This window comes from Aethalodelphis obliquidens, unplaced genomic scaffold, assembly GCF_003676395.1.
Source record: "Aethalodelphis obliquidens isolate GAN/ISIS:26980383/991018 unplaced genomic scaffold, ASM367639v1 scaffold41, whole genome shotgun sequence".
In the NCBI taxonomy this organism is placed as follows: domain Eukaryota; kingdom Metazoa; phylum Chordata; class Mammalia; order Artiodactyla; family Delphinidae; genus Aethalodelphis; species Aethalodelphis obliquidens.
Window position 1 is genome coordinate 9,308,731 of NW_020837985.1, and position 27,919 is coordinate 9,336,649.

General features: G+C 35.0%; 1 protein-coding gene across 15 annotated transcripts in view; it reads left to right on the forward strand.

The window, feature by feature from the left end:
* The window catches only part of PHF20L1 (PHD finger protein 20 like 1), a 78,517-nt gene that overhangs the window by 27,194 nt on the left and 23,404 nt on the right, over positions 1-27,919 (forward strand). For 9 of the 15 annotated variants that reach the window (XR_003438382.1, XM_027132512.1, XM_027132498.1 and 6 more), the window contains 8 exons: positions 242-455; positions 1,036-1,164; positions 6,030-6,112; positions 9,639-9,891; positions 12,025-12,213; positions 12,475-12,681; positions 19,175-19,231; positions 20,487-20,594. Coding sequence is in view for 14 of the 15 variants with exons in the window: in XM_027132512.1 (XP_026988313.1) it covers positions 242-455; positions 1,036-1,164; positions 6,030-6,112; positions 9,639-9,891; positions 12,025-12,213; positions 12,475-12,681; positions 19,175-19,231; positions 20,487-20,594 (1,240 nt within the window). In the remaining variant the exon portion in view is untranslated. The remainder of the gene's footprint in view (positions 1-241; positions 456-1,035; positions 1,165-6,029; positions 6,113-9,638; positions 9,892-12,024; positions 12,214-12,474; positions 12,682-19,174; positions 19,232-20,486; positions 20,595-27,919) is intronic. The other 6 variants (XM_027132505.1, XM_027132509.1, XM_027132510.1 and 3 more) reach the window with 1 other exon arrangement.

A 27,919-nucleotide genomic window follows, 5' to 3' on the forward strand; every position in this document is an offset into this window, starting at 1 on the left:
GAGTATTTGATATTGAATATTTTCCCATTTTCTGTAAGATCATATAACCGATTAGATTGTTAAATTTGATAATCTACCATGTTGATGATCTACCTTGTAAATGTAGTTAATTTGATTTTTATATTTGTGTGCATGTGAGTGAAAATAGCTTTGAAAATGTGATACATGTTTTTATTCATTAGTATAATTAAATTTTAATTAATTTTTAATGCTTCACATGTTTTGTGTTTTTCCTTTGGAGGATTGGATAGCTTTAGTCAAAGCAGCTGCTGCAGCTGCAGCCAAGAATAAAACAGGGAACAAACCTCGGACTAGCGCTAACAGCAATAAAGATAAAGAGAAAGATGAGAGAAAATGGTTTAAAGTACCTTCAAAAAAGGAAGAAACTTCAGCTTCTCTAGCCACACCAGAAGTTGAGAAGAAGGAAGATCTGCCCACATCTAGTGAAACATTTGGTACAAAATATGTTCTTACATTCATTCCCTATGGCAGTGGTAAACTCACATAGTGAATAAGTCAAATCCTTTGGCTGCCTGTAATTTGAACATGTGTTGAAATTATTAGGATTTTTTTCCTAGCATAATATGATGGTTAAGTTTTTTAGCGTCTTACAGATCTGAAGATTAATGGCCTAATATGGGTGCTTGATAATGGTTACCCTCAGTATTCTTGAATAGAAATGCATTGAGAATTTGATTTGTAACTTCTACCAAGTAGGTTTTGGGATTTCTTTTGTGTGGGTTTTTTTGTTTGTTTGTTTTGTTTTCTTTAGCCTTTAAAATGTTTCTGCATGCATTTCAATATATAATACAGAAAAAGCAGTAAGTCACTCCTTTCCTAAAGCATAACTGCTTAGTAGTTTTTTTATTTCTAATATGTTGGTCTAGAGAGATTTGTGTTTTTTAAAGTTGTGTCAAGCACTAGATTGAAAAAATTAAGTGCAGATCTTTTGTATTTATTTTGCTATTTTAAAAATATTCATGTGTTTTAACTTTGGATTCTAGATAAACTCTCATATATATATTCTATTAAAAGTAGGACTTCATGTAGAGAACGTTCCAAAGATGGTCTTTCCACAGCCAGAGAGCACATTATCAAACAAGAGGAAAAATAATCAAGGCAACTCATTTCAGGCAAAGAGAGCTCGACTTAACAAGATTACTGGTAAACTACAATGATTCTTTTTGGGGGGAAATGGAGGGTTTGATTTTATAGTAGTTTGTTTTTAATAAAGGAAAATGTATCTATTGGTTTAGTGAAGCTAACTGGTTAATGAGAAAGACAGTTGCTTTGTTTCTTCAAGGTCATCCCTTTCAACACCAGGGGCTTTTTCTGTTGGAAATGTGAAAAGTATCACATATTTTCTACCTACCTCACAGGGATGTTGTGAGGATCCATAGGATCAAATGTTACAAAATTCCGTAGTTTTAAAATCACCTGGGTGGCAGGAGTAGTTTCTCTAAGAATTGAATTATATGCTTTTGTCAACTTGTGGTGACATAATGTCTGAGGTTCTAAATATTACACATTCTTACGCTTGACTGGTCTCATTAAAGATGGTACCATATATGGTTGGGAAGATGAATACTGAATTAAATTCAGCTCCCAAATTTGTTATGCCCAATGTAAAAGTACTTCTATACATTTTAAAAATTTCTATTCTTATCTTCAGGTTGGTCTCTAGAATTTGGACTTATTTCTCTATGCCTTGTTGTAATTAGGAAGTAGAATACTAGAATGATGAAAAGCACTGGAAATTCTAGCCTGGTTAGTGTTTACAGAAGAAGGGGCCAGTCATACTAAGACCCACAGTTCCATTCAGCCTAATGATTTTAATCTTTAAAAGAAGTTGTGAATATATTTAATTTTTCTGAGTATATGTTATAAAAGGGGAGGTAAAATATTTTAATTAATATTCAGTCATATGCTCTTATTTTAAGGACAAATGATTTTTTTGTGCCTTTGGCCTAATAAAGCTATGTAAATCTTTGTTGACATTCTTTTAAATAACTTGAAAAAGCTTGGTTTCATTGTCAGACCCAAGAATAAATGTAAATTAAACATTTTGACCATTTTCTAAAGAGTGTAAGTCCACTGAAAGATGACTTTGCAGCTGAGGGTTCTTTAGAGCCACTGTTTTATTACAGTATTCATCTAAGTAATTATAATTGGTTTCAACAAGTGAGAGTATTTAGTCTTTCCATTGTTAATATTATTTTTGTGCCTTTCTCTGATAAAGGATATATTTGGCCCCAGGACAGGAAATATTTCAAATCAATTTACCCATCCCCATTCCACCTTTTCCTTAGAAACTATTAGCTTTGGAGAAAGCCAAAATGTTATCTTAGTGATTATTATGATGGCAACTTGAGACTTCCGTTTTGACTTGGAATAATGGAACTCCGAGCTCTGTACTGTGGAATAGTACTTCTAGCTGCTGTGATACCAAGATTGAAACAGCCTTATTGGGGGAGCCAAGATCAAGGAAGATGGAAGTGACACTGACGCTACAACTGCCAGTTTCCCAGCATCATGGTTTTTCCTACAATCTGGATAATCTGATTTTAGTTTCAGTCAGTATACTCTTACATGTGTCTTACTGAGAAGTTCAAGCTCACCATTTAAAGAAGTAAGAAAACAGCTCAATCCACAATGATGCAGTATTTCCGCTTGGCTTTGAAAAGACAGTAGTGGGGGGAAAACCATTTTACCATGTACCTCAAGGAAGTTCTAATACTGGTTGCTTTAGTAACACCCTGTGCCTTCTGTGGAGGGACTTTGTCTTCACTTCCTCTTGGGAATCGCAAATCAACAAGTAATAGTTTGGGCAACAGTAGAAAGGCATAAGATTTTATGAATGTGAAACTGTTATGATCTTTTCCCTTTATTTACTCAGAAGATGTATGTTAGTTTTTTTAATAGTTCATCTCTGCATCTATTTCTGATTTCATGTCACAACTATACCATGCAAAAAGATAATAGATATTTTAAGATTGTCTTTTATGATTGAAACTCCGGCTTGCCTCTGTACAGTAAATTTCATCTGTGGACCATAAAAAGAGATGAGAACTAATATGAAATAGCAATTTTGTTATGGAATTATGGTATATTTTAAATTTCTCAAGCTCACTTATATCTGTCTTTTTGTCCCTTTACTACTGAGAGGAATAGACTGGTAACATGGCAGCATCTCAGCCTGCTCTGATGTATTACCCCCCCCCCACGCACACCATTTTATTTATTTTTTAAATAGTTCTAACAGGAAATAAGTGGACCAGCAGCTGGATAAATTTAATTCATGTATTTATTCACTCTCTTTCTGTTTCTTCCTCATATATACACCCTACAGAGATTCCAAACATGATTTCTCTACAGAGAATGGAATAGGATGGCTTTCTTCAAAATTTTCAAATAAGTAGACACTGAAATTATTGTTGCATAGTATATATATGTTCTTCCAGAATCTTATTTTTCATTGTCATGTACCTTATTGATAATTATTGATAACTTTATGCATACTGATTTAGAACAAACTATTTTACAAAGATAATAAAGTTTATACTTTGGGACAAAGTTGCAAGCAAACTGTAAGCAAATTTGAGTAGATTTTAAAGTACGGGTTGTCAGAGAGTAAAAGAAGAAACAGCAGTTAGTGCATGGTCTGTTTGTAATAGTTCTAGGAGTTCCTAGACATTCAGCCAGTTTAGATATGTTTGTACAGCTTAAGGAATTTAAAAAATAATTAAAAAACCCCAGAGATTTGAATTGGCCAGTAATAAGTTATTGATAATAATATCCAGGATATTTGGTTCTTAATCTAAGCAAGAATATTGTGTTTTGGAATCGCTGGATGAAAAGTAGACCATGAATTTAACCACTTTGCTCTTTCTGTCTTCCCCATTACCAGATGCTCTGGCCTCTGTTGTGTTTATTCCTATCAGCAGTGAGAGACTAACTCTACTTTATAGCTGAAGTAGAGTATTGAGAAATTATCACTTTGTGGGTGGGACTTACAAAAATTTATATTCTACTTCTACCTGATATTTAAATAATTTCTTAAAACTGCATAACACATTCTGTTAAAATGTTTGTAGATATCTTATTTGGATGAGGACTTGTTAGTAATATATTGATAAGTAATATATTGATAATTAATACATATTTGCAAATAACAAAAATTAATTTCATTTGTATTTATTTTCCTCCAATTAATTCTTGAAGGTTGTGATCTGTTTCATCTATTGATATGATTTAAAAGTATTTCCACCACCTATATGAAAGGAAACGAAAAACGTAAAGTGTATTTAGTAGATTGAATAGCAAATATTTGTCCTCTTTGAGTACCCCTTCGAAGTAGGGCCTCTACTCAGTTCCCTACAAAAGAAGAACCTAATTTCCTAATTATTTTTCTTTTTATTTTTAGTAGTATTTAACCTCAGAAATATTAGCTAGAGAAGAAAAACCTAGTGAATGCAGCTTTAAATGTTAAAGAAATATTCTGTGCTACATCTTTTTTAGTCATCTAAAAATGTGTTCAAAAGTTATATTATTATAGTTAGGATTGAATTTATGATTTATAAACTATTTTTGTAAAATTACTTATACATTGGGTCTTTTTTCCTCCATTTAAACCTACACTTAATACTGTGTGGGACTTGAGCAATATGAATTATGTCAAACTGCACCAAATAGCAGTTTTAATACCAATCATTGCTGTATCAAAATCATTGTTTTATTCTCAGCCTTTGCTGTTTTGAATTACAATTCTGAGTGATAGATATTCAACTTTATTATCTAATAATGGAAAGGTGCCTTTTGCCTGATTTAACACTTGGCTCTAGTACTATTTTGAGAATACAATTTTAATATTTGAATTTCCACTTAGATTACTTAACATCTTTGAGATTGTTACCTGAAAAAGTCAAGCGATGTTGCCACAGGGTAGCTCGAAGTTAGGTGGCATTTTGGGGCACCTTTTTTCTCCTATTAAATATGATGTAGAGAGCGTTAATAATATAATGGTACAATTGCTGAAGTAAGTTTACTGTTATTTTGTCAGTTATTAAACATGCTTCCTTTGAGGCCAAGGTTTTGTGTGCCTGACTTTGAAATGACACAAAAATGATTTTTGGTGACTTTTTATGTGCTTGGTGGCCATAAGAAGCAGCAAATAAATTTGATTCCATTGAGGGTACCTATCTGGTGCTTAGCAAAGAATCTTGACTAAGTAAATGCCTGTAATTTCTAAATTAAAGCAGAGTTTTAATGTCTTGTAAAGTTAATTATATATACTCCAGATAAAATATTCTGTCTTCTAAAATTCAGGATTAATGGTATATATTGGTGAAAACTGGAACTCCCAGTGTATTTCATTGATTGTAGAATGAGGCTATAATATTAAGTAAGTTCAAATGTTGTAGGAAGGATCTGTACTCTTTTACATTAACATAAAATGGATGCATCCATGTTTTCACCACTTTTGTAAGAAGGTAAGCTACAGCTGGGTATAGAAACAAACTTGTAAAGCTTAGGTTAAAGGATCCAGGTGAAATAAAAAATTGGAAGTATTTTTTTAACTAATAATCCAACAACAACAACAATCTTATTTTATATTCTGGTTGTTTGGAAGGATTCCTTATATCTTAATATTAATTCCATATTTTATTTCAGTTATAGACAAAGCCTAAGTATTAACAATTTAAGCCATCTTAGGTTTTGGGACATTAAACCATAGAAATTTAAATTTGTACAGAATAAATGTGTATATGTGTGATTTTTTTAAAAGGGTATTTTTAGTTAATTTTTTTATTTTAAAAACTAATTGTGTAAGCAACTCTCAAGTTCTAATTCAGCCCCTTGAGCCATTATTAAGGGTGTTTGTATTTTTGACAAGTAAATTTCTGAGAGTGTTGTATTTACTTTCTATAAAAAAGTATAGGGGATTTCAACTGCTAAAATTTTTGAGAAGTTAATTAGTGTGAAAGTCGATATTTTTTCTAATAAGCAATTTCTGTACAATTTTTCTCAAGGTTTGTTGGCATCCAAAGCTGTTGGGGTGGATGGTGCTGAAAAAAAGGAAGACAACAGTGAAACGGCTCCAATGCTGGAGCAGGTATGAAATGGTAGCATTTGATTTTTTTCAAGGTTCCCAACTGGAATGATCAAGGAGCTATAGTATCCACATAATTGAAATTGCCCTTTTGATCAGATATGGGAATAGGAAGGTAATTAATTGATGCTATATTTTTAACTCTGCCTTCTCCAAGGTATACAGATAAACTACAGACTTCATTAGTGTTTATTTTCAGTAGGCTGGCATTAAAGCCTTTGTCCCCCAACAGTTGAAGGCCTGGAGGCAGGCATCCCAGGGTATAGGCTTCCAGCTGGATCACATTTAACTAGCTTACAAAAAGACCCTTACACAAATACTTTTCATTTGTGAGTTAAAACAGGGTTTTTTGACATCTAATAAAGCTTCTTTTGTAAGAAGTTTCTTTTATATTGTAACAATTGGTGTTGTTAGACTGACTATGTGTTTTATGAATTGATCAATGAGCCATACATTTTTGCTAGGATGTATATTTTAATAACTACAAAAAAAATTTTTTTAAACTATTAAGGGTCTGTCTTTAAACCACCTAATAGAGGAATTTAAAAGTGAAGGTTGCAGTTGCTAGATTTTGCCTTGGCTACCTTCAGATTCCCACAATACCTGTATATAGTGGACTGTGCATGCTTTTCCATTTTCTAAGGGCTTACCTTCTTGGGCACTGTAAGACTATAAGAACACAGTAATAGCCATAACTGGATTTCCTTGGTTCTCCTGTTTTAAAATCTGAGCCTTAATGTAGTTTTAATATACCCTTTTTGTATTATTTTAATTTTCTTTATTAGTAGCCTAATAAAGAAGACTTTAAAATGAGTACCTGTTGCTCTTCTCTATATGCGTTTTAAAAAACAGTCCAAATTTAATTGATATTGTATTGAGTTTTTCAGGGTTATTTTAGGCCTGATATGATAACAGTGCATTGTTTTGGTGCCTCCATTAATGTTGTATTGAATCAGTGATCTTTTAAATTGATTAATATGTCAGCGAATCATACCTTCTGATTTTCTGTGGTCATCAAACGGTTAAGTCTTTGCCGTTATTGTCAGTATATCAACCAAATTTTAAGTGACTTTTTTACTGTGTATTACTATATTCAACGTCCCAGATATAACAATATTTTGTATTTTCACCACTGTTTATGGTATTCTCAGAATGCAATAAATCAGGGACTTGGGTAATAAAATGTTTCTGGAAAATTCATTACAATGTCAATCTTTTATTATGCACAATCCTGCTGAGATGAATGTGATTGTGAAAATTATTTATTATATGTGAAAGTTAGTGTAGAGGGCAGTGCCCATTTCAGAGAGAAGTACAACATTTTGAAACTGAGCTTAAAAAACAAAGAAAAAAATTGAGTAACTCGGCTGTTTTTATTTACATAATTAAAAAAATTTTGAGAGTCCTTCCCAGTTTTGTAACAAAGAGACCAATGATCATTAATGAAAACTTTGTAAATTATTTTATATTTTTAAGGAACAGGATGCTGTTCCCCCCCTTTTTTTCATTCAGGTTGATTTCAATGTGAAATGTTTTGTAACCATACTCTTAATTTTTGTGCTAAGTGTTTGCCCTTCTTCAAAGTTAAAAAGCCGAGTTATAAAATTCTTAATTACATCTCGGTATCAACAATAGACTTGAAGGAGAGAGATTGTCACTAACCTCTGTTGCCCTAATGAGTAAAATAATGCCACTCATGACGTAGATTTATAACAGGCCTAAGGCCAAAACTTACTGTCCTGAGGGATTTATTTATTTACATTAAAAAAAACCTCAAACTCTGTGGTCTTGAACCCCAGTTCTCAGATTATTAATTACAGATTATTTAATTGTATTAGGGAATTGTCATGTTATATTTACTTTTGGATAAAACCTGCATTAGATGCATAATTCAGTAAGTTTTAAAAAATGTTAATTTGTCCTTGTTTAGCGGTTAAGCACCTTATCCAGATATTAATTTAAGTATTAAAATCTTGTTTTATAACTTTGTAACTTGAGAGTAATGGATGCTGTAGTGATGTCTCTCACATATGTGAAGATGAACAATAAAATTGTTTATTTACAAGTAATGGCTCTAATTACTTTTCTGGCAACACCTTTTATGATAAGCTTAGGAATCCTTTCTGCATATGGAGTTTTTTTTTTCAAATGATTAATCTGCACTTATACACATGTGTAATGAGTAAATTCAAGAATAGAAATGACAACTCAATGAATGAGACACTTGACACCAGCCCTTTATGTGGTATGTCCAACATGCCATCTGTAGCACAAAGGTGCCATACTTAATACCAAATATTCACTTTTTTTCCACCAAAATTTGAGCGCTTTATAAATATTTTTAGTGGGAACAGAAAGCTGTTTGGTCCCCAGACAATGATCTTCCATATTCCAGAGAACTGCAGACTGCAGACCTGATGGTCATCCCTCACAAAAGATATGGAAGTAAAAAGGTATCTTGGGGACAAGCATGTTGTTCATAGAGCTAGTAGTTTGGTTCTTTATAAAAACCTATTCTAGTATAGGTTTTTTTTAAAAAAGTGTATCTCATACTTTGCTCTCAGATAACATATATCAAAAAGAGATACAGTATAGGCATTCCAACACCGTAGATTGCAAATCCATCTAATGTGGCTGTTCTCTGATGTCTTAGGACACATTCACATATAGTTTTACATATGTAGGACATTTTACTGCCAAATGAATGAAGATATTCTTTATGAAAGAACTGACAAAGTTCTAATTTTTTTTTAAAAGTATCAGTTGGCAGGAAGAAGGTAAAAACTCTCATCTAAGAATGCGACGTATTTTGTTTTTAAATCCAATGTTTTTAACTTACACTTGGTTTTACTCCTTGTTTTTTTTTTTTTGTTCTTGTTGTTGTTGCTTGTTTTGTATTGTTTTTTAGTCTTTTAACTCTGTATTGCTGGTGGCTTTGATTTCATGATGCATTATGCTTATGAAACTCTAGCTTTCAGCATTAAAATGAGTTAAAGATAATGTTTCGTTAATTTGATCATTGTTTTCCTGTTGAGATCTTTCTTTAAAGGGAAATTGTCTACTTAAACCTCTGCATTGAACTCGATAAAGGAAATTATTTTATAAAAAAAAATCTGAAAGTCAGAAGCTTAGATGTATTCCTCCAATGCTCTAAAACTTGAAAATGCTGTTTATTTACCTAATTATTATCAATGTCATTGGTAATTATGGTGTCAAAAGAGTTATATTTTAACTCAATACAGAACATATTTGTCCAGTAAGATAACATTTTATTTCTGAGAATATTATAAATAATACATTTTAAAAAACCTAAATTTAGACTACAAGTTGACAGCATCCCTTTAAAGACAGCCTATTCAACTTTTAGTTAATAATTTGTGGGGTTCTTTTTGGTTTTTCATTTGTAATAGAAATGTTATATGTTGCTTAACAATGTTTTTGGATACTAAAGATGCTTAACAGTCAAAATAGAAAACAACAAAAATGAAGAAACCAAAATAAAAATATCAATTTTTTATTATTTATTCAGGCGATTTCACCTAAACCTCAAAGTCAGAAAAAAAATGAAGCTGACATTAGCAGTTCTGCCAACACTCAGAAACCTGCACTGTTATCCTCAACTTTGTCTTCAGGGAAGGCTCGCAGCAAGAAATGCAAACATGAATCTGGAGATTCTTCTGGGTGTATAAAACCCCCTAAATCACCACTTTCCCCAGAATTAATACAAGTCGAGGATTTGACGCTTGTATCTCAGCTTTCTTCTTCAATGATAAATAAAACTAGTGAGCACAGATTTTTAAAAAATAGTTACTTATCCTATAAGATACATTAAAAACAGTTTGGTTGTAGTTATATTGTATTTTTATGAAGTTGCATTTTAAAAATTCAAACTTAAGTGGATATGATAGGGAAGACTTGAAACTATTTTAGGGGCAAAACCCATTTACATTTCTGACTGATGTATTGTACAGAGGTACAGTGACTATACTGCTGGTTAAGAAACCTTAGCATTTAATAACCAAATTCCACTGTAGTTTGACTCTCCTCAACTAATAATCCAAGCACAATGAGAGGCCTGATTCATTACAAAAAAACAGAACAAAACCATTATGAGATACAAAAAGACCCATAGTGGATGTTTTCCTGAACTCCTAAGACTATTCTTATGGATAGATTTAGTTACTGTCCCCAGTTGTCTGTACCCTCTTCGGCAATACATTTTATTCAGTTCTTATTGTAGGATTTAGAGTGCAAACTTCAGTTTAATCTTACTGATGAAAGAAGAAGATTGCTTCCTTGATCTTATATTTAAAGATTTTACTGTTTCAATACCACTAATTTTTCAAGAGTTAACTTGGTCTTTTTTAAATAGCCTATTGACATGGGTTTGGATATATATAAGACAAGATTTGTGTTGACTGTGTGTTTCTCATGTTTTAGTATTCTAAGTTAGAGACATATGAAAAATAATTACCTGAAAAGTCACCGGGTAAAAGATAATTTTGCTGTTTATACAGTGAATGAATTAGTAACCTGATTATTAAATGAATATGACACATTTCCTCATGAACTTCTCCATATCATATCTTCCACAACAATTAAAAATGGTGACATTGAGAAGACGTCTATCAATCAAATATATTAACTTCCTCTTGCATTCCATTGCTATATTCTTTTTGCCAAACCATGTTTTTCAATTTTTGATCAGGTTTTGGTACTTCTTTGTTTTGTTTTGGTTCTTTTTAATAAATGAGTAGAAATGATGGAAACAGAAAAACTCAACTGTTTCTTTATAAGCTTCATTTCATTATGGCATTTATCATGAAATAATATCATTAGTAGTCACTACAATGTCACATGACATTGATACGTATTTTATTTTGCAATTGTTTTGTATTTTGGTATTATGACCAGTGTTACAGCAATTGAATTTTATTCTTTTTTTTTTTTCAATTATCACCATGTCTTTTCCATTTTGACTTTTGTAAAATTATTTTTAAATACCCAAAGCATCAACCTTTTTAAACTACTCATTTCCTCCTGCTAAATTAACATGCATATATTGGCTTATGTAGTCCTGCCTGTTCTAAATCATCAAACATATTTACATGCCGTGTAGAAAGAAGAAAATGAAAGGTTAAAAAAAAAAATTTCCAAACTTCTGTTAATACATAGCTAGAAGATGCTCAAATGGCTCACCAAGTTAGTTTTTTAAAACAAAATAAAAAACACACGAGGGCAAGAACAGTGTCATATTCTTTAAAAATCCTCGGGTTTTGCCCATAATGAGTCCTTAAAGTTGTTTGTGTTCAATTTTTTTTAATGAATCAGGCCCAAATATATGTTTATAAAAATCCATTTGCGGGAATGAGGGTGGGATAAAATTACTTACATTAGTTTTACTTTGGCAAGTAAAGCACTAACTCTACAATGCATGTCAGATTTTTGTCACCTATGCCCCTGCCTTTTTTTTTCTTAGAGTTTCTAGATTTGTAATGTAGCAAAAGGGACATATATATATATATATATATATATACACACACATATATATATATATGTATTTTTTTTAATCTTTGGCTATACAGAGATTATTTTCCCAAAGGAAAAATGGCAACTAACAAGGATCTGCAATTAGAGAATTAACTGTAGTCTGTTACTTGGGAAACTACCTGAAATTAATGTTCCATGTTATTTTCTTTTGGTTCTAGTAGGCTTTAGATTTTAGAAGTTTTGATTAACCCTTGTGAATGGGGGCAGTTTTTGCCTTTGATTACTTTTGGAACATGCCGTTCCTTGTGGATACCTTACAACATCAGAGGGCAGAATTTGAATCATTTTTCCCATTTTTCTCCTTAAGTATTATAAGATGATCCTGGCATGTATCTGCTTCGTGAACATTGAAGATCTTTTTCTAGGTCCTCCACAGCCTGTGAACCCCCCTAGACCTTTCAAGCATAGTGAGCGGAGAAGAAGATCTCAGCGTTTAGCCACCTTGCCCATGCCTGATGATTCTGTAGAAAAGGTTTCTCCTCCCTCTCCAGCCACTGATGGGAAAGTATTCTCCATCAGTTCTCAAAATCAGCAAGAGTCTTCAGTACCAGAGGGTAATGTATATTGCTTTTCTATAGAACCAAACATAAAAGAAGACAAAACACTGAGATAAAGATTATTAAAATATTAAGAAATTTCTGCTTTTTCCTTAACAGCTTTTGGACTTATAAGCACTTCATTTAATTCTACAAGTATTTATTTAGTGCCTTCTTTATTTCCAGGCACTGTTTAATTTATATAACATTTTAATCCACATGGATATTAACCGAGACAGTGTATTTATATTAACATATTACATTCTTTATTTTGTGTAGTGCCTGATGTTGCACATTTGTCACTTGAGAAACTGGGACCCTGTCTCCCTCTTGACTTAAGTCGTGGTTCGGAAGTTACAGCACCGCTAGCCCCAGATCCCTCTTACCATAATGAATGCCCCAGGGCAGAAAAGGAAGATACACAGATGCTTACAAATCTTTCTTCCAAAGCAGTAACTGATGGAAGAGGCGCTCCAACAGCATCAGGTAAAAAAGATTCATTTTACAAGTTAGCTAGGCTTGCATTTATACAGTAAAAACAGTTTGATGTATAATTACATTATTTTAATATGTAGTTCCTCTTTATAAATACTTCTCCATAACATCTGTGGAAGATAGGGTTTCTCAGTCTGTTTAACGTCCTTTTGTGTGACCATTTACTATCATATTCTCTGGATATACTTCTTATTTTGTCACTTTAATCTACTTCCTTCTCCCTACTTCTTTCTTATATCCTGTTTCCACTAAATAGGAATTATTAGAGCTAAATATAATTACAGAAGTTTCTTGGTTTTGAAGCCAGAAAATAACTTAATGGGCTCAATACTTAGGTTTAAGGATTTAATAGAATTTAATATTTAAGAAACACTTAGCTTAAATTAATTTATATACCTGTATCTTACATATAATCCCATATTTTGGAGCAGAATCTCCAAAATTTAAATGTAATTTGTTGTAATGTTATTTTGGGAGTCTAATGTGTAAAATCAGCCCTACTCAGTAAGACATTTTTTGATGATTTTATGACACTTATTGTAATCTGAAATCGTGCGGAGGTATTTTATCAAGTTGATGTTTTAATCTAACAGAATATTAGATTTATATTTATTTATATTTCCCTTATATGGTTACATTGTTTTACTTGGAAGTTTTATAGAATTTTAACCTCAACCAAAGAGCCCCTAGAGTAAAAGAAAAAAAAAGGCAAATACTAATTTCAAATGCTTTTCCAGTAAATTACTAATTTGGAATTATCAGTAGATGGATAAATAAGGTGAATTGAGTCAGTTCAGAAGTAGGGAAAAACATAAAACTGTTTTTTGATTAGCAGCCAGAGAGTATTGGGATAATCGATTTTAGTAGTATCTTCTCTGAAACCACTTTATCAAATCCTTGGGTGAAGTATAAAATAGAGCTTGCTCTTTTCTGGTGGTGGTGTATATTAAAATAAAATGACTGAAGTAACTTAAGCATACTTCTTATATTACTGCTGTTACCTTCTTGTTCCTTCTTTCAAAGTGAAAGTGTAACTAATATTAAACATACAGTGTTCTACAATTCCATTAATCAATAAAAGATTGAAGTTATTTTGTACATGATAGTGTTTCCATATCTTGTTTTAAAAAAATCAGAGCCCAAATTTGAAGATTTGTAGGCTTTGAAACATTTCTTGTCATTTCCCAAAACTGCCCATTGTCTTTGGACAATTTCTAAGCCCCTTCTATCTGTAGGGTGATTAATTTTTCTTTTCCCAGTTTTCACAAGATTTCTGAATTACCTTTAACCCTTTGAGATACTTTTCCTGGTGAAGTTCTTACGAGTCCTTTAACAATCTGGAATTTGTTGCTGTACTGAATATATGAAAAATATGTTCAAGTTAAAATGATATATATTGGGCTTCCCTGGTGGTGCAGTGGTTGAGAGTCCGCCTGCTGATGCGGGGGACGCAGGTTTGTGCCCCGGTTCAGGAGGATCCCACATGCCGCGGAGCGGCTGGGCCCGTGAACCATGGCCGCTGAGCCTGCATGTCCGGAGACTGTGCTCCGCGACGGGAGAGGCCACAGCAGTGAGAGGCCCGCATACCGCAAAAAAAAAAAAAGATATATTCATTCGGGAATTTATTTTTATTTATTTATTTTTTTAAATGATAAAGTCATTAGTTTTTAAAATGTGTGTGTGTATATATATATATATATACGTATATATATTTTTTTAATGTATTTTTTGTTGTGTTGGGTCTTTGTTTCTGTGCGAGGGCTTTCTCTAGTTGCGGTGAGCGGGGGCCACTCTTCATTGCGGTGCGCGGGCCTCTCACTATCATGGCCTCTCGTTGCAGAGCACAGACTCCAGACGCGCAGGCTCAGTAGTTGTGGCTCACGGGCCCAGTTGCTCTATGGCATGTGGGATCTTCCCAGACCAGGGCTCGAACCCATGTCCCCTGCATTGGCAGGCAGATTCTCAACCACTGGGCCACCAAGGAAGCCCCCAATGTGTATATTTTTAATTTATGTATTTAATTTATTTATTTTTGGCTGCTTCGGGTCTTCCTTGCTGCAAGTGGGCTTCTCATCGCGGTGGCTTCTTTTGTTGCGGAGCATGGGCACTAGGCACGTGGGCTCAGTAGTTGTGGCTCATGGGCTCTAGAGTGCAGGCTCGGTAGTTGTGGCACACGGGCTTAGTTGCTCTGCGGCACGTGGGATCTTCCCAGACCAGGGCTTGAACCTGTGTACCCAGCATTGGCAGGCAGATACTTAACCACTGCACCACCAGGGAAGCCCGGGGAATTTATTTTTAGATGTGCATTTGAAAACGTTTGTATTTTCTTTTATATAGCAATAGTAACAAGCCTGAAAGATAGATGAATGTAAATAGCTGTATAATAACTAAGTTATCTTAGTTGAATGATGTATCCTAAAATGTCAAAGTAGTGATTATACATGGAAATCTTTAATTCCAGTGATTTTGTGTCTAATCAGAGTACTAGCCTAGTGGTTTTTCGTTTTTCCCCCAGAATTTCTAGTATATTTGTGGAGATGTAGCTAATTATCATTGGGGTGTGGTTCTTGTTTCTCATAATGGTTAAAAAATGTACTGAGGTAGAGGGAAGGCACGATATTTTTTTCCTTTTTAAGTATTCGAAAACTATTTGAGAAAGTCAAAGTTGTAAGATAGTTTGCTGGAAAAGTGAAAGGTAGAGAGGAGTTTGGATTTATAATGTGATGTATTTGTAAGTTTGTTGAAAAATGAGGATCATCTTAAGTATGGTGATAACTGGCAACTTTAATTGCTTAAATCAAGGAAATGCATGGATTTAAATGTTAATTACTGGAAGTCCATTTGTTAGAGGGTTGAACACAGTCACAGCATTTGAATGCGGGGTTTGGGGGGGATTCTGATTTATTTCTATTACCCCTTTTCATTTTTTGTTTTTTGAGGGAAGTAATGGAATTCAGGTCATGTTCTAATTGGACATCTTTTGATTAAAACCTTGTGAACCTGTCTGACTTGCACTGAAATTCTCAGTGGTCTGCGTGCTTTTTTCTCTCAACACTTTTGTTAGCTACCCTCTCGAAACTGTTTCGTAGTATTTGTTGGCCTTCTGTCTGCTTCCCAAGTTGTCTTCCATCTGCAGTCAAAGTACCAGGAGTTTTGTTTTTGTTTCTTCTTTCTTTTTAATTTTTTAATCTGTTTGCTTGGTTTGTTTCATGTTAATTATAAAAGTAAATTTTGTTACTGTTGAATTTTAAAACTTCTGTAGAAAGCATTATTTACCAGAACTTGTATCAAAGACATTTTCTGGGGGTATTTTTTTCAAATTGGAATTTTGGGGGTATTAAGAATGATGAGGATGTTAGTCATTAACTGTGAAATAGTTTAACAGACTTAGAGTTTTACTTTTTCGTGTGAGTGGTATGTGCATGCTCATATCACAGTCATGGTGAAGAATTAATGAGATTATGCAAATTATCCAATTATTATATACATGTGTTCTTAATAGGTTAACACTTGTTTTTCCAGTATAGATAATGAACTTGCCCTAATCCTCTGCATTCTTCCACTGGGAAGCATGCATAGAATATGACTAATCAAGGTTAAGAATACTACTGCCCTGCCGCCCTCATTACCAAAAACAGTCATTGGTGCCCTTGTAAAAATCGATGCCTTTGTTTTTATTTTATTATCAGAATACTTTCTCTAACAGAGCCAACCAGTTTTAGGTAAGGATAGAGTGTTAGTTCTGTTGCTAACTGGGATGTTAACTAGTTTTCTTATTTATCTACTGGATATATGTACTGATATAACAAATACTGAATTACTCTGAGCCCTTCAAGGAGTTAAAATATGGAAGCTTAGTGTATGGACGGGTGAGACAATAACAGTCACATTCTGACTTGTGGGGACACCAATTTCACATTTACTTTCTAAAAAGCCTTTTTGTTTTAAAGTGTTTTTCAGTTTTTTTCCAGAATTGTACAAAACAGAACTACAACCAGAGACTCCGTAATCTCCCTCCACCCCACAGCAGATGTTCATGGCTTGTACAGAGCCTGGGGTTTCCATGGAGAGTCTCAGGGATAGCCGCCTTTTTTGCCAGGAGAATCAGATATTTCGCACACTGCCAAAACCTCTCCACATTACTGCGCCTTGCAGGATGTGAAAGCAGGCGTGGCTCAGAGATCTGTCACTCTTGCTTTAATCTAAAGCGCTCCATTCGTTTTTTTATTGTGTTTTTCATTTGGCGGGGGGTGGTTGTATTATGTATTGGAATATTACATAACATTTTGTTTGACGAAAATGTTCTGTTGATAAAATTTAGTGTAAAAACCAGTATTCTGTAAACTAATATCCACGTACTTTGGTTCCCAAATTCTAGTGCCTGGTGAAATAAGGACAATGTAGAGAACTTCTCATAAAATGAAATTGATTCTTTTGTAGAATTCTTGAATAGATCTATTTTTTTTTCTATTTGGGCATGGGTGTTTTTTAAAGTCCTGCCATTATTGCATATAGGAATATTTAATATCCTTAATTGTGTAAAATGTTGACAAGCCTTTCTCAGTTCCCCAATTTTACTTGCAAAATTTTATCAGTTAAGAAATATAAAGGTTTGGGACCCACCAGAACATGTGAAAACAATCTAGAACTGGTCCTCCTGAAAGCACTCTGCTAGTTACTGAATCTGTTCTGCTGTGCTGACCTGTTTTCTGGAGCTGAGGTTCAGGACCATTTTTCTTGTCTTCCAAGTACCTGAGGGATCCCACACATTCTAGTCAGGAAAGGCAGCCCTGTAAGGCAGTTCCTTCCATTTGAATCACCCCAGGGGATTCTGGCCTTGCTCCACCTTTCACTCTGGAGATTCAGTGCTCCTGGGGATTAGGGAGGGACCTACAAGGCAATAATCATGATCAAGGGCTGCTTCTGGTATAGCTCTACTATCACAGAGGATTTAGAAAGCGAATCTCTTACTGTTTCCGTTGTAAATGCCTTGTCATTTTCAAGAAAATTGTGTCAAATTTGTGGAATTTTCATGGCATTAATTGTAGTAAACAGTAATTAGTAAATTAACAGTTTAAGTGTGGCATTTGTTCAACAGTTTTGATAATAAGGAAGTTTAATTGTATTTCTCTTTGCTCTGATGTCCTTTTCATTTTTTTGTCATAAGAAATCTTTTTGTCATGGAGATTATCAATATATTTACTTAATTTGAAACTTAATTATTAGAGCCTTATTAGCATTTAATTCAAGTTGAGTGGTATTTTTACATTTTTATTGTGTTTTATTTAAATTATGTAAATTATTTGCAGTAAGATGAATAAAGTGCTAGCTTTTTTGATACTGTAGTGCAGTGATTTAAAAATCAAAGAACTCATAACTGTGATATTAAAGCATAATTTAATAGACTGAAAGTGTATTTTAAATGCACTAGAGTGTTTTTCTTAGATTAACCCTATACACACATAAGATATTAGCATTGGCAGTGGTTGAATATGAGTTGAGAAGCTTGGTTAAGTGTGTCTGTGTCAGCAGCACAGTTCATGAGGTACACTATTGGTTTAAAAATGTATTTTGGACTATTAGGTAATAAAACCTAAGTGCCACTAAGGTTGAATATTTTGTATGTGATAATAAGCCTTTATATCTTACATTTGGATAAAGACCAAAATAATTTATAGAATAATTCTGTTTTGGCTTTTATCGTTGCCTAATAACACATTCATGATGAAGTTCAAAGGTACAAGTTTGTTCTAGGCAACAGAGGTTAAATATTAGTTTAAAAATTTTATGCAGATTGTTGAAAACCAGCATAATTTAATGTGAAATTTAATATTTCATTTGTATGACTGGAATAGCATTTTGTCATAATTGTCACAGGAGCAGAAATGTTACGTGGACCTACCACTGGAGTGCATTTCAACATGGACTGCCAAAGGCTGTGATGCCAGAGTTGATCTTAACTGATTGCCTAGTGCATTTATCCTAACATTTTTTTATGTTCAGACCCATATTTATGCTATTTCTAGAACTGATGTAGTCTCAAATTATTACCCCACCATAAAGGAGAAAGTGAGAAAAAAACACTTAGTAGTTATCAGACACTAAGCATTTCATCAATACACATTTTGACTCACCTTATACTGATAACAACAGGAGGTAGATGATGCTCTTAGTCCTATTTAGCAGATAAGGAAACTGAAGCACTGAGAGATTAAATGATTTACTCGAGGCTGTGAGCTAATAAATGGTGGAACTAGGAATCTAATCTGAGTAGTCTGAGGGAACAAAAATCATTCTTAATTTATTATTCCTTTGAAGTAAGAAATCCCACTTCTTTGTTACTAGTTCAGGCAATAAAATAATGTAGACCTTTAGGGGAAAAGAGTCTTAGGTAGAGTTTCGTGAGCAATTGTAATTTAAAACATTGTCCCATACTTTTAATCCTTTCTGACTAAACTTACATATTTTTCCCCTAAACCTGCAGGAATATCGAAAACAGAAAAAAAAGTGAAATTGGAAGAAAAAAGCTCAACTACATTTGGTATGAACAGAAAGTAATCTTTAAGCAAAAGGCTATAGATGGCTTGGCAGTGGGAGGACATAGTCTGTCCCTTACTTTTTACCTGTTAGTGCTCCTTTAGGTGTAAGTGATCATCTGTTTTAGTGTTTATTAGTATTATTCGGCTCCAAATATGTGATTTCTTAAATACATATCTTGCAGTAGTATGGGTATTTTTTGTCAAGGGAGCCTAAGGCTTTCTCTGAGAACTTGATGTTTTTGAACATCTTTAAAACTATGACTGTTTAAAAATAAGCTACCATTTAATATTATTGAAACTTAGAGAATGGATGGTAAATTAAAATAGCCTTTTTTTTCAGCCTTTTTTTTTTACTTTATAAAAAGTTACTAAGTTTTCTGCTGTATTTTCTGTCTTCTGTGCTATAATGACTGAAAGTTTTTCTGCTATCTTTTCTGTCTTCTGTGCTATAATGACTAAAAGTTTTGGAATAATGGATAATAGTCTTAAATATTCTACAGGTTAGCTACCTGGAGCTTGAGTTACTGAAAGTTGGTTTAATATGGTTGATAAGTTATGGGCTAAACCTTTCTGAGTTGGAACAATAGTTGAATATATGTGATGAATTAATTTTAAATAAAATACTCTAGGAAACTGTTTTAACATCTGCTCATTTTCTTTAAAGTGCATATGATTGGGAAAAAGGAATATTTTAAAATTTGGGGACAAAATTTAGTTTAATGAAATAAGTTTTTTTTCTTTGTGCTTTTTATTTTCATTCTTGTATACACTGGGAAAGTATTGAAAGACTGAAGGAATTATTTGTGGAAATGATCTAGTTTTTTTGTTTTTCCAAAGGAAAAAAATTCAAGTTTTTTTTTTTTATTTTTTAAGCTTCTAGTATATTTTCTCATTAAATTTTGTGTGGAAATGCTGAGTCTCCTCAGTCAGGTCTTTCTTAAGTTATGGAGTTTATTTCTTGCCACATCAGGAAACTGAGTTATATTACTCATTTAAAGATTTTAACTACTGTCTGTGTTAACTTTAAGGTGTCAGGAGTTGGGATTTCTCAACACTGCTAATGAAGATCCCCTCTTATAGCCCAATAAGCTAATCAGGAGTTCCAGACTCATGACAGGAACAGTTTAATTGAATCCATCCACTCTGGGCAGGTGACTGGAATAGCTGATTAAAACATAAATGCTGCTTTTAGGTTAACCACAGAGGAACAAATCAGGATCAGTCATGATTACTAACTTACTCACTTTGGTCATTTAGGTAAGAGAAAAGAAAAGGATAAAGAAAGAAAAGAGAAGAGGGACAAAGATCACTACAAACCAAAGCAGAAGAAGAAGAAGAAAAAGAAAAAGAAATCTAAGCAGCATGGTAAGTCCAGTCCTCCCTCAGTATCCGGTTGGTGGGGAGGGGGATTGGTTCCAGGACCCCCAGCGGATACCAAAATCCACTGATGCTCAAGTTTCTTATATCAAATGGCATGGTATATTCAGCCCTTCATACCTGTGGTTCCATATCCTTGGAAATTGAAAATTGATCCGCAGTTGGTTAAATCCCCAGTCGCAGAACTTGTGGATACAGAGGGCTGACTGTATGCTAAAATGGTGATTCCCGTTTTTTTTTTTTGTTTTTTTGCGGTATGCAGGCCTCTCACTGTTGTGGCCTCTCCCGTTGTGGAGCACAGGCTCCGGACGCACAGGCTCAGCGGCCATGGCTCACAGGCCTAGCCGCTCCGCGGCATGTGGGATCTTCCCAGACTGGGGCACGAACCCGTGTCCCCTGCATCGGCAGGCGGACTCTCTACCACTGCGCCACCAGGGAAGCCCGTTGATTCCCATTTTTAAAAATTCTAAGATGCTTTCAACTGTCCTTTTCTACCAAAATTGTGGTAGGACAATATTCCCATGTTCTTCAGAGCTGAGAAGTTCCTGTAGTAGCTTTCCCTTGTCTTGCTAATTTTGAAAATACGCAGCTCTGTTTTACTACAGTCTGTAAGTTAAGTGGTTTGTAAATTAATCACTGCAACTGTTAGAGTGTTTCATTGCCAGCGTTGTGGTGGACTGGATACCCTGACCAAGTACCCTTCTGTGTACTGAAGGAATTATTCTCAATCTGGAATCTTACAGTCCCTTGAATTAGCTTTCAAAAATGAGGGAAAATATTTTTAGAAAAACCTGGAAAAAACCAAATTATTTTTCTATCAATAGCCTGTCTCTAAAGGATGTCCTTTTAGATAGTCATTAAAGCAAAAATCATTCCTGGAGATAGGAGGTTACCATATAATGATAAAGGTTCAGTTCACTTTATATCTTTCTAGACATACAATTTCTGAATTTCATCACAAGAGTAACATCCTCATATCTTTCTTAGTAATTAATAAATTAACAAAACTCAAAAGTATCTGTAAGGATACTAAGAAAGATGGCAGCTGCACAGTTGATCTAATAGACCTGTCCAGGACACTGAACTCAGCAGCTGCAGAGTAGACAGTTTTATCAAACAGACACAAACATTTATTAAAATTGACCATGGGGGGCTTCCCTGGTGGCGCAGTGGTTGGGAGTCCGCCTGCCGATGCAGGGGACACGGGTTCGTGCCCCGGTCCGGGAAGATCCCACATGCTGCGGAGCGGCTGGGCCCGTGAGCCATGGCCGCTGAGCCTGTGCGTCCAGAGCCTGTGCTCCGCAACGGGAGAGGCCACAACAGTGAGAGAGGCCTGCTTACCGCAAAAAAAAAAAAAAAAAATTGACCATGGGATGCAGCTTCAAGCAAACCTCAACACATTTTAAAGATATTATAGTTAACTAAAATCAGTATTGAAAAGACAAAAAGTCCCATATGTTTAGAAATCAAGCAAAATATTTTTATATAATTTATGGATGAAAGCACAGTACCAAAGGGAAAGTAAGATGTTAAGAACCTGACAGGTGATGAAAATGTTATATATGTGTCAAAACTTGAGAATGTAGTTAAAATGGCACTTAGAAGAAGAATATATATTGGTGTACATGCTTATATTAGAAAAGAAGGCTGAAAGTCAGCTAAGTCTCGAGCTTAAGAAGTTAGAAAAGAATAAGTCCAAAAAAAGCAGAAGTGAATATGATTAATGAACATATGAGCAGAAATTAATAAGTTAAAAAGAAATGCTGGGAAGAAATGAACAATGCCAAAATTAATTTTTTTGTAAAAAACGAATAAGATCAACAAACCTCCGGGAAGGCTGTTAAGAAAGAAAAGACAAAATGTACAAATAAACTATATTAAGAATAAAGAGAACATAACTACAGATGCTCCAGACATAAAAATAAGATAATGTAAACAACTTTATGCCAGTGAACTTGAGAGGTTATTTGAAGGTATGGGCAATTGGCAGAAACCAAACTTATTCAGGAAGGTAGAAACCTGAATAGTCTTCAAACCTTGAAAGAAATTTAATCAGCATTTTAAAATCTTTTCACAAAGAAAGACATCCTGGTCCAACAAGTTTTGCTGTCAAGTTCTACCAAACATTAAAGAAGCAGATTATTCCAAACTTACATAAATCATTTTAGAATTTAGAAAAAGAGGGTGCACTCCTGTAGTGGGATGAATCATGTCCCCCACAAGTAGGTGTCCAGCTCCTGACCCCCATACCTGTGAATGTGACTGCATTTGGGAATAGGATCTTTGCTGATATAATTAGGATTGAGGTCATCTGGGTTTTGGAGTGAACCCTAAAGCCAATGACTGGTGTCTTATAAGAGAAAGGAGAGGGGGATTTGAGACACAGGGGAGAAGTCTGTGCAAACACATAGGAAGTGCTTGGAGTGATGCAGTTCCAAGCCAAGGAGCTTGAGCCACCAAAAGCTGCAAGAGGCAAGGAAGAATTTGCCCCTAGAGAAGTCAGAGGGAGGTGGCCCTGCTGAGACCTAATTTTGGACTTCTGGCCCCCAGAACTGAGAGAGAATAAATTTCTATTGTTTCAGTCCACCAAATTTGTGGTAATTTGTTGGGGCAGCCCTAGGAAACTAATACAACTCCAAATTCACTTTAGATGATTTAAATAACTTTGCTCTCAAAATCAGAAGAGAACGGTATGGGAAAGGACAATCACGGGCTGTTCTTATTTATGGACAAAGATGCGAAACACATAAATAAATGTTATGGAATTAAATCTAGCAGTATATTTAAAAGTATGACTGCATAGGTTTGGAATGCAGAGTTGGTTTGACATTAGAAAATCAATGAAATTCACTACAGTAACATTACAGTTTTGATAAATGTAGAAAAACCATTTGATACATGCATGTGTACTTATGTTTGAAAACTGTGACTAGCAGATTATAAAACTTTATTTAGAAATGTGAAGAAGGCCTAAACAAATGGGAAATAATTCATGTTCGTGGGGTTGTAGATTCGCTATTGATGTCACTTCAAATAAATCTATAGGTTCATTGCTGATTCTAAAACTTAATATGGAAGAGTAAAGAGCCAAAAATAATACAGTCACTCTTGAAGAAGAATAAGGAGAAGAATTACTGTTCAGTTATAGTTATTACAGCAGTGAGGTATTTTGAAAGAATAGATTTATTAAGAACAGGATAATCCAAAGCAGATTCATACATATTTCAAAACTTGATTTATTCAAAGCTGACATCTTAGTATAACAGGTAAGGGATGAAGTTTTCAGTAATTGGTATTAGAACAATTTATAATCCATATGGTGAAGAAGAATGAAAATGGACTCCACCTTACACCGTACACAAAAATCAATTCCAGGTTGATTAAAGACTTAGTATGTGAAAGACAATATTATAGAACTTTGAAAGTATAGGAAAACATCTTTATTATATTTGGGCAGAGATTTCGAAACAAAAAATGCTAACCCGAAACAAAAAGGTTGAAAATGTGACTAGACTGAAACGAACTTTGGTTCATCACAAGCATTATAAAGAGAGTGAAAATGCAGCACAAACCATAAGAAGATACTGGCAATGCAAATACCTGACAAAGCATTAGTATTCAAAATATATTTCAAACCCTTACAGATCAAAAAGGAAAAGAAAACCCGGTATGAAAATGGACAAAAGGTTTCAACAGGTATTTCACAGAAGTGGAAACCTGAAAATGATAAAAATGATTATATAATACAGTGCTCACTCTTATGAGCAGCTGCATAATGCAGTTTTCAGAACCTGGTGAAATCTATTTCCTATCTGCCACATGGGCGGAAATTACAAGGTGGATGATGTCAGACGTTGCTGAGGAGATGGAGACAGCTGTACGACTGCTATGGAAAAGCAGCGATGCTTTTCTGATGAGAGTAGAGTTGACGATGTGCTTACCACATGACCTCACATTCCTAACAAAACTCACACAGTAGGTACATCAGGAGACACATATAAGAATGTTCACAGCAGCACTGGCATCGGCCCAGGTGTCCACCTGTCCATTCAGTGGACTCCGTATCACTATGTAAATAAATGGATTATACCCACTGGAATCTCATCAACAAAATGGTTAAGCTACAAATCAAGTCACTGAATTGGTTCAAGATGGCAGAGTAGAAGGATGTGCTCACACTCCCTCTTGCGAGAGCACCAGAGTCACAACTAACTGCTGAACAGTCATTGACAGGAAGACACTGGAACTCACCAGAAAAGATGCCCCACATCCAAAGACAAAGGAGAAGCCACAATGAGACGGTAGGAGGGGCGCACTCACAATAAAATCAAATCCCATAACTGCTGGGTAGGTGACTCACAAACTGGAGAACACCTATACCACAGAAGTCCACCCACCAGAGTGAAGATTCTGAGCCCCACATCAGGCTTCCCGACCTGGGGGTCCGGCAACGGGAGGAGGAATTCCTAGAGAATCAGACTTTGAAAGCTAGTGGGATTTGATTGCAGGACTTCGACAGGACTGGGGGAAACAGAGACTCCACTCTTGGAGGGCACACACAAAGTAGCGTGCGCATCGGGACCCAGAGGAAGGAGCAGTGACCCCATAGGTGACTGAACCAGACTTACCTGCTGGTGTTGGAGGGTCTCCTGCAGAGGCGGGGGTGGGGTGGCTGTGTCTCACCGTGAGGACAAGGACAGTGGCAGCAGAAGTTCTGGGAAGTACTCCTTGGTGTGACTCCTCCCAGAGTCCGCCATTAGCCCCATCAAAGAGCCTGGGTAGGTTCCAGTGTTGGGTCACCTCAGGCCGAACAACCAACAGGGAGGGAACCCAGCCCCACCCATCAGTAGACAAGCAGATTAAAGTTTTACTGAGCTCTGCCCACCAGAGCAACAGCCAGCTCTACCCACCACCAGTCTCTCCCATCAGGAAACTTGCATAAGCCTCCTAGATAGCCTCATCCACCAGAGGGCAGACAGCAGAAGGAAGAAGAACTACAATCCTGCAGCCTGTGGCACAAAAACCACATTCACAGAAAGATAGACAAGATGAAAAGGCAGAGAGCTATGTACCAGATGAAGGAACAAGACAAAACAACTACATGAAGTGGAGATAGGCAACCTTCCAGGAAAAGAATTCAGAATAATGATAACGAAGATGATCCAGGACCTTGGAAAAAGAATAGAGGCAAAGAGTGAGAAGATGCAAGAAATGTTTAACAAAGACTTAGAAGAATTAAAGAACAAACAAACCGAGATGAACAATACAATAACTGAAATGAAAAATTCACTAGAAGGAGTCAATAGCAGAATAACTGAGGCAGAAGAATGGATAAACGACCTGGAAGACAGAATCACTGCTGCAGAACAGAATAAAGAAAAAAGAATGAAAAGAAATGAAGACAGCCTAAGAGACTCTGGGACAACAGTAAACACAACAACATTCGCATTATAGGGGTCCCAGAAGGAGAAGAGAGAGAGAAAGGACCAGAGAAAATATTTGAAGAGATTATAGTTGAAAACTTCCCAAACTTGGGAAAGGAAATAGCCACCCAAGTCCAGGAAGCACAGAGAGTCCCATACAGAATAAACCCAAGGAGAAACACACTGAGACACATAGTAATCAAATTGGCAAAAATTAAAGACAAAGAAAAATTATTGAAAGCAGCAAGAGAAAAACAACAAATAACATACAAGGGAACTCCCATAAGGTTAACAGCTGATTTCTCAGCAGAAACTCTACAAGCCAGAAGGGAGTGAGTGGCATGACATATTTAAAGTGATGAAAGGGAAGAACCCACAACCAAGATTACTCTAACTGGCAAGAATCTCATTCAGATTCGATGGAGAAATCAAAAGCTTTACAGACAACCAAAAGCTAAGAGAATTCAGCACTACCAAACCAGCTCTACAACAAATGCTAAAGGAACTTCTCTAAGTGGGAAACACAAGAGAAGAAAAGAACATACAAACACAAACCCAAAACAATTAAGAAAATGGTAATAGGAACATGCATATCGATAATTACCTTAAACGTGAATGGATTAAATGCTCCAACCAAAAGACACAGGCTCACTGAATGGATACAGAAACAAGACCCATATATATGCTGTCTAAAGAGACCCACTTCAGACCTAGGGAAACATACAGACTGAAAGTGAGGAAATGGAAAAAGATTCCATGCAAATGGAAATCAAAAGAAAGCTGGAGTAGCAATACTCCTATCAGATAAAATAGACTATAAAATAACGAATGTTACAAGAGACAAGGAAGGACACTACATCATGATCAAGGGATCAATCCAAGAAGATACAACAATTATAAATATATATGAACCCAACATAGGAGCACCTCAATACATAAGGCAACTGCTAACAGCTATAAAAGAGGAAATTGACAGTAACATAATAATAGTGGGGGACTTTAACACATCACTTACACCAATGGACAGATCATCCAAGCAGAAAATTAACAAGGAAACACAAGCTTTAAATGACACAATAGACCAGATAGATTTAATTGATATTTATAGGACATTCCATCCAAAAACAGCAGATTACACTTTCTTCTCGAGTGCACATGGAACATTCTCCAGGGTAGATCACATCTTGGGTCACAAATCAAGTTTTAGTAAATTTAAGAAAGTTGAAATCATATCAAGCATCTTTTCTGACCACAGCACTATGAGATTAGAAGTCAATTACAGGGAAAAAACCGTAAAAACCACAAACACGGAAGCTAAACAATACATTAGTAAATAACCAAGAGATCACTGAAGGAATCAAAGAGGAAATCAAAAAATATCTAGAGACAAATGACAATGAAAACACAACGATCCAAAACCTATGGGATGCAGCAAAAGCCATTCTAAGAGGGAAGTTTATAGCATTACAAGCCTACCTCAAGAAACAAGAAAAATCTCAAATAAACAATCTAACCTTACACCTAAAGGAACTAGAGAAAGAAGAGCAAACAAAACCCAAAGTTAGCAGAAGGGAAGAAATCATAAAGATCAGAGCAGAAATTAATGAAATAGAAACAAAGAAGACAGTAGCAAAGATCAATAAAATTAAAAGCTGGTTCTTCGAGAAGATAAACAACATTGATAAACCATTAGCCAGACTCATCAAGAAAGAGGGAGAAGACTCAAATCAATAAAATCAGAATGAAAAAGGAGAAGTTACAACAGACACCGCAAGAATACAAAGCATCCTAAGAGACTACTACAAGCAACTCTATGCCAATAAAATGGACACCCTGGAAGAAATGGACAAATTCTTAGAAAGTTATAACCTTCCAAGAGTGAACCAGGAA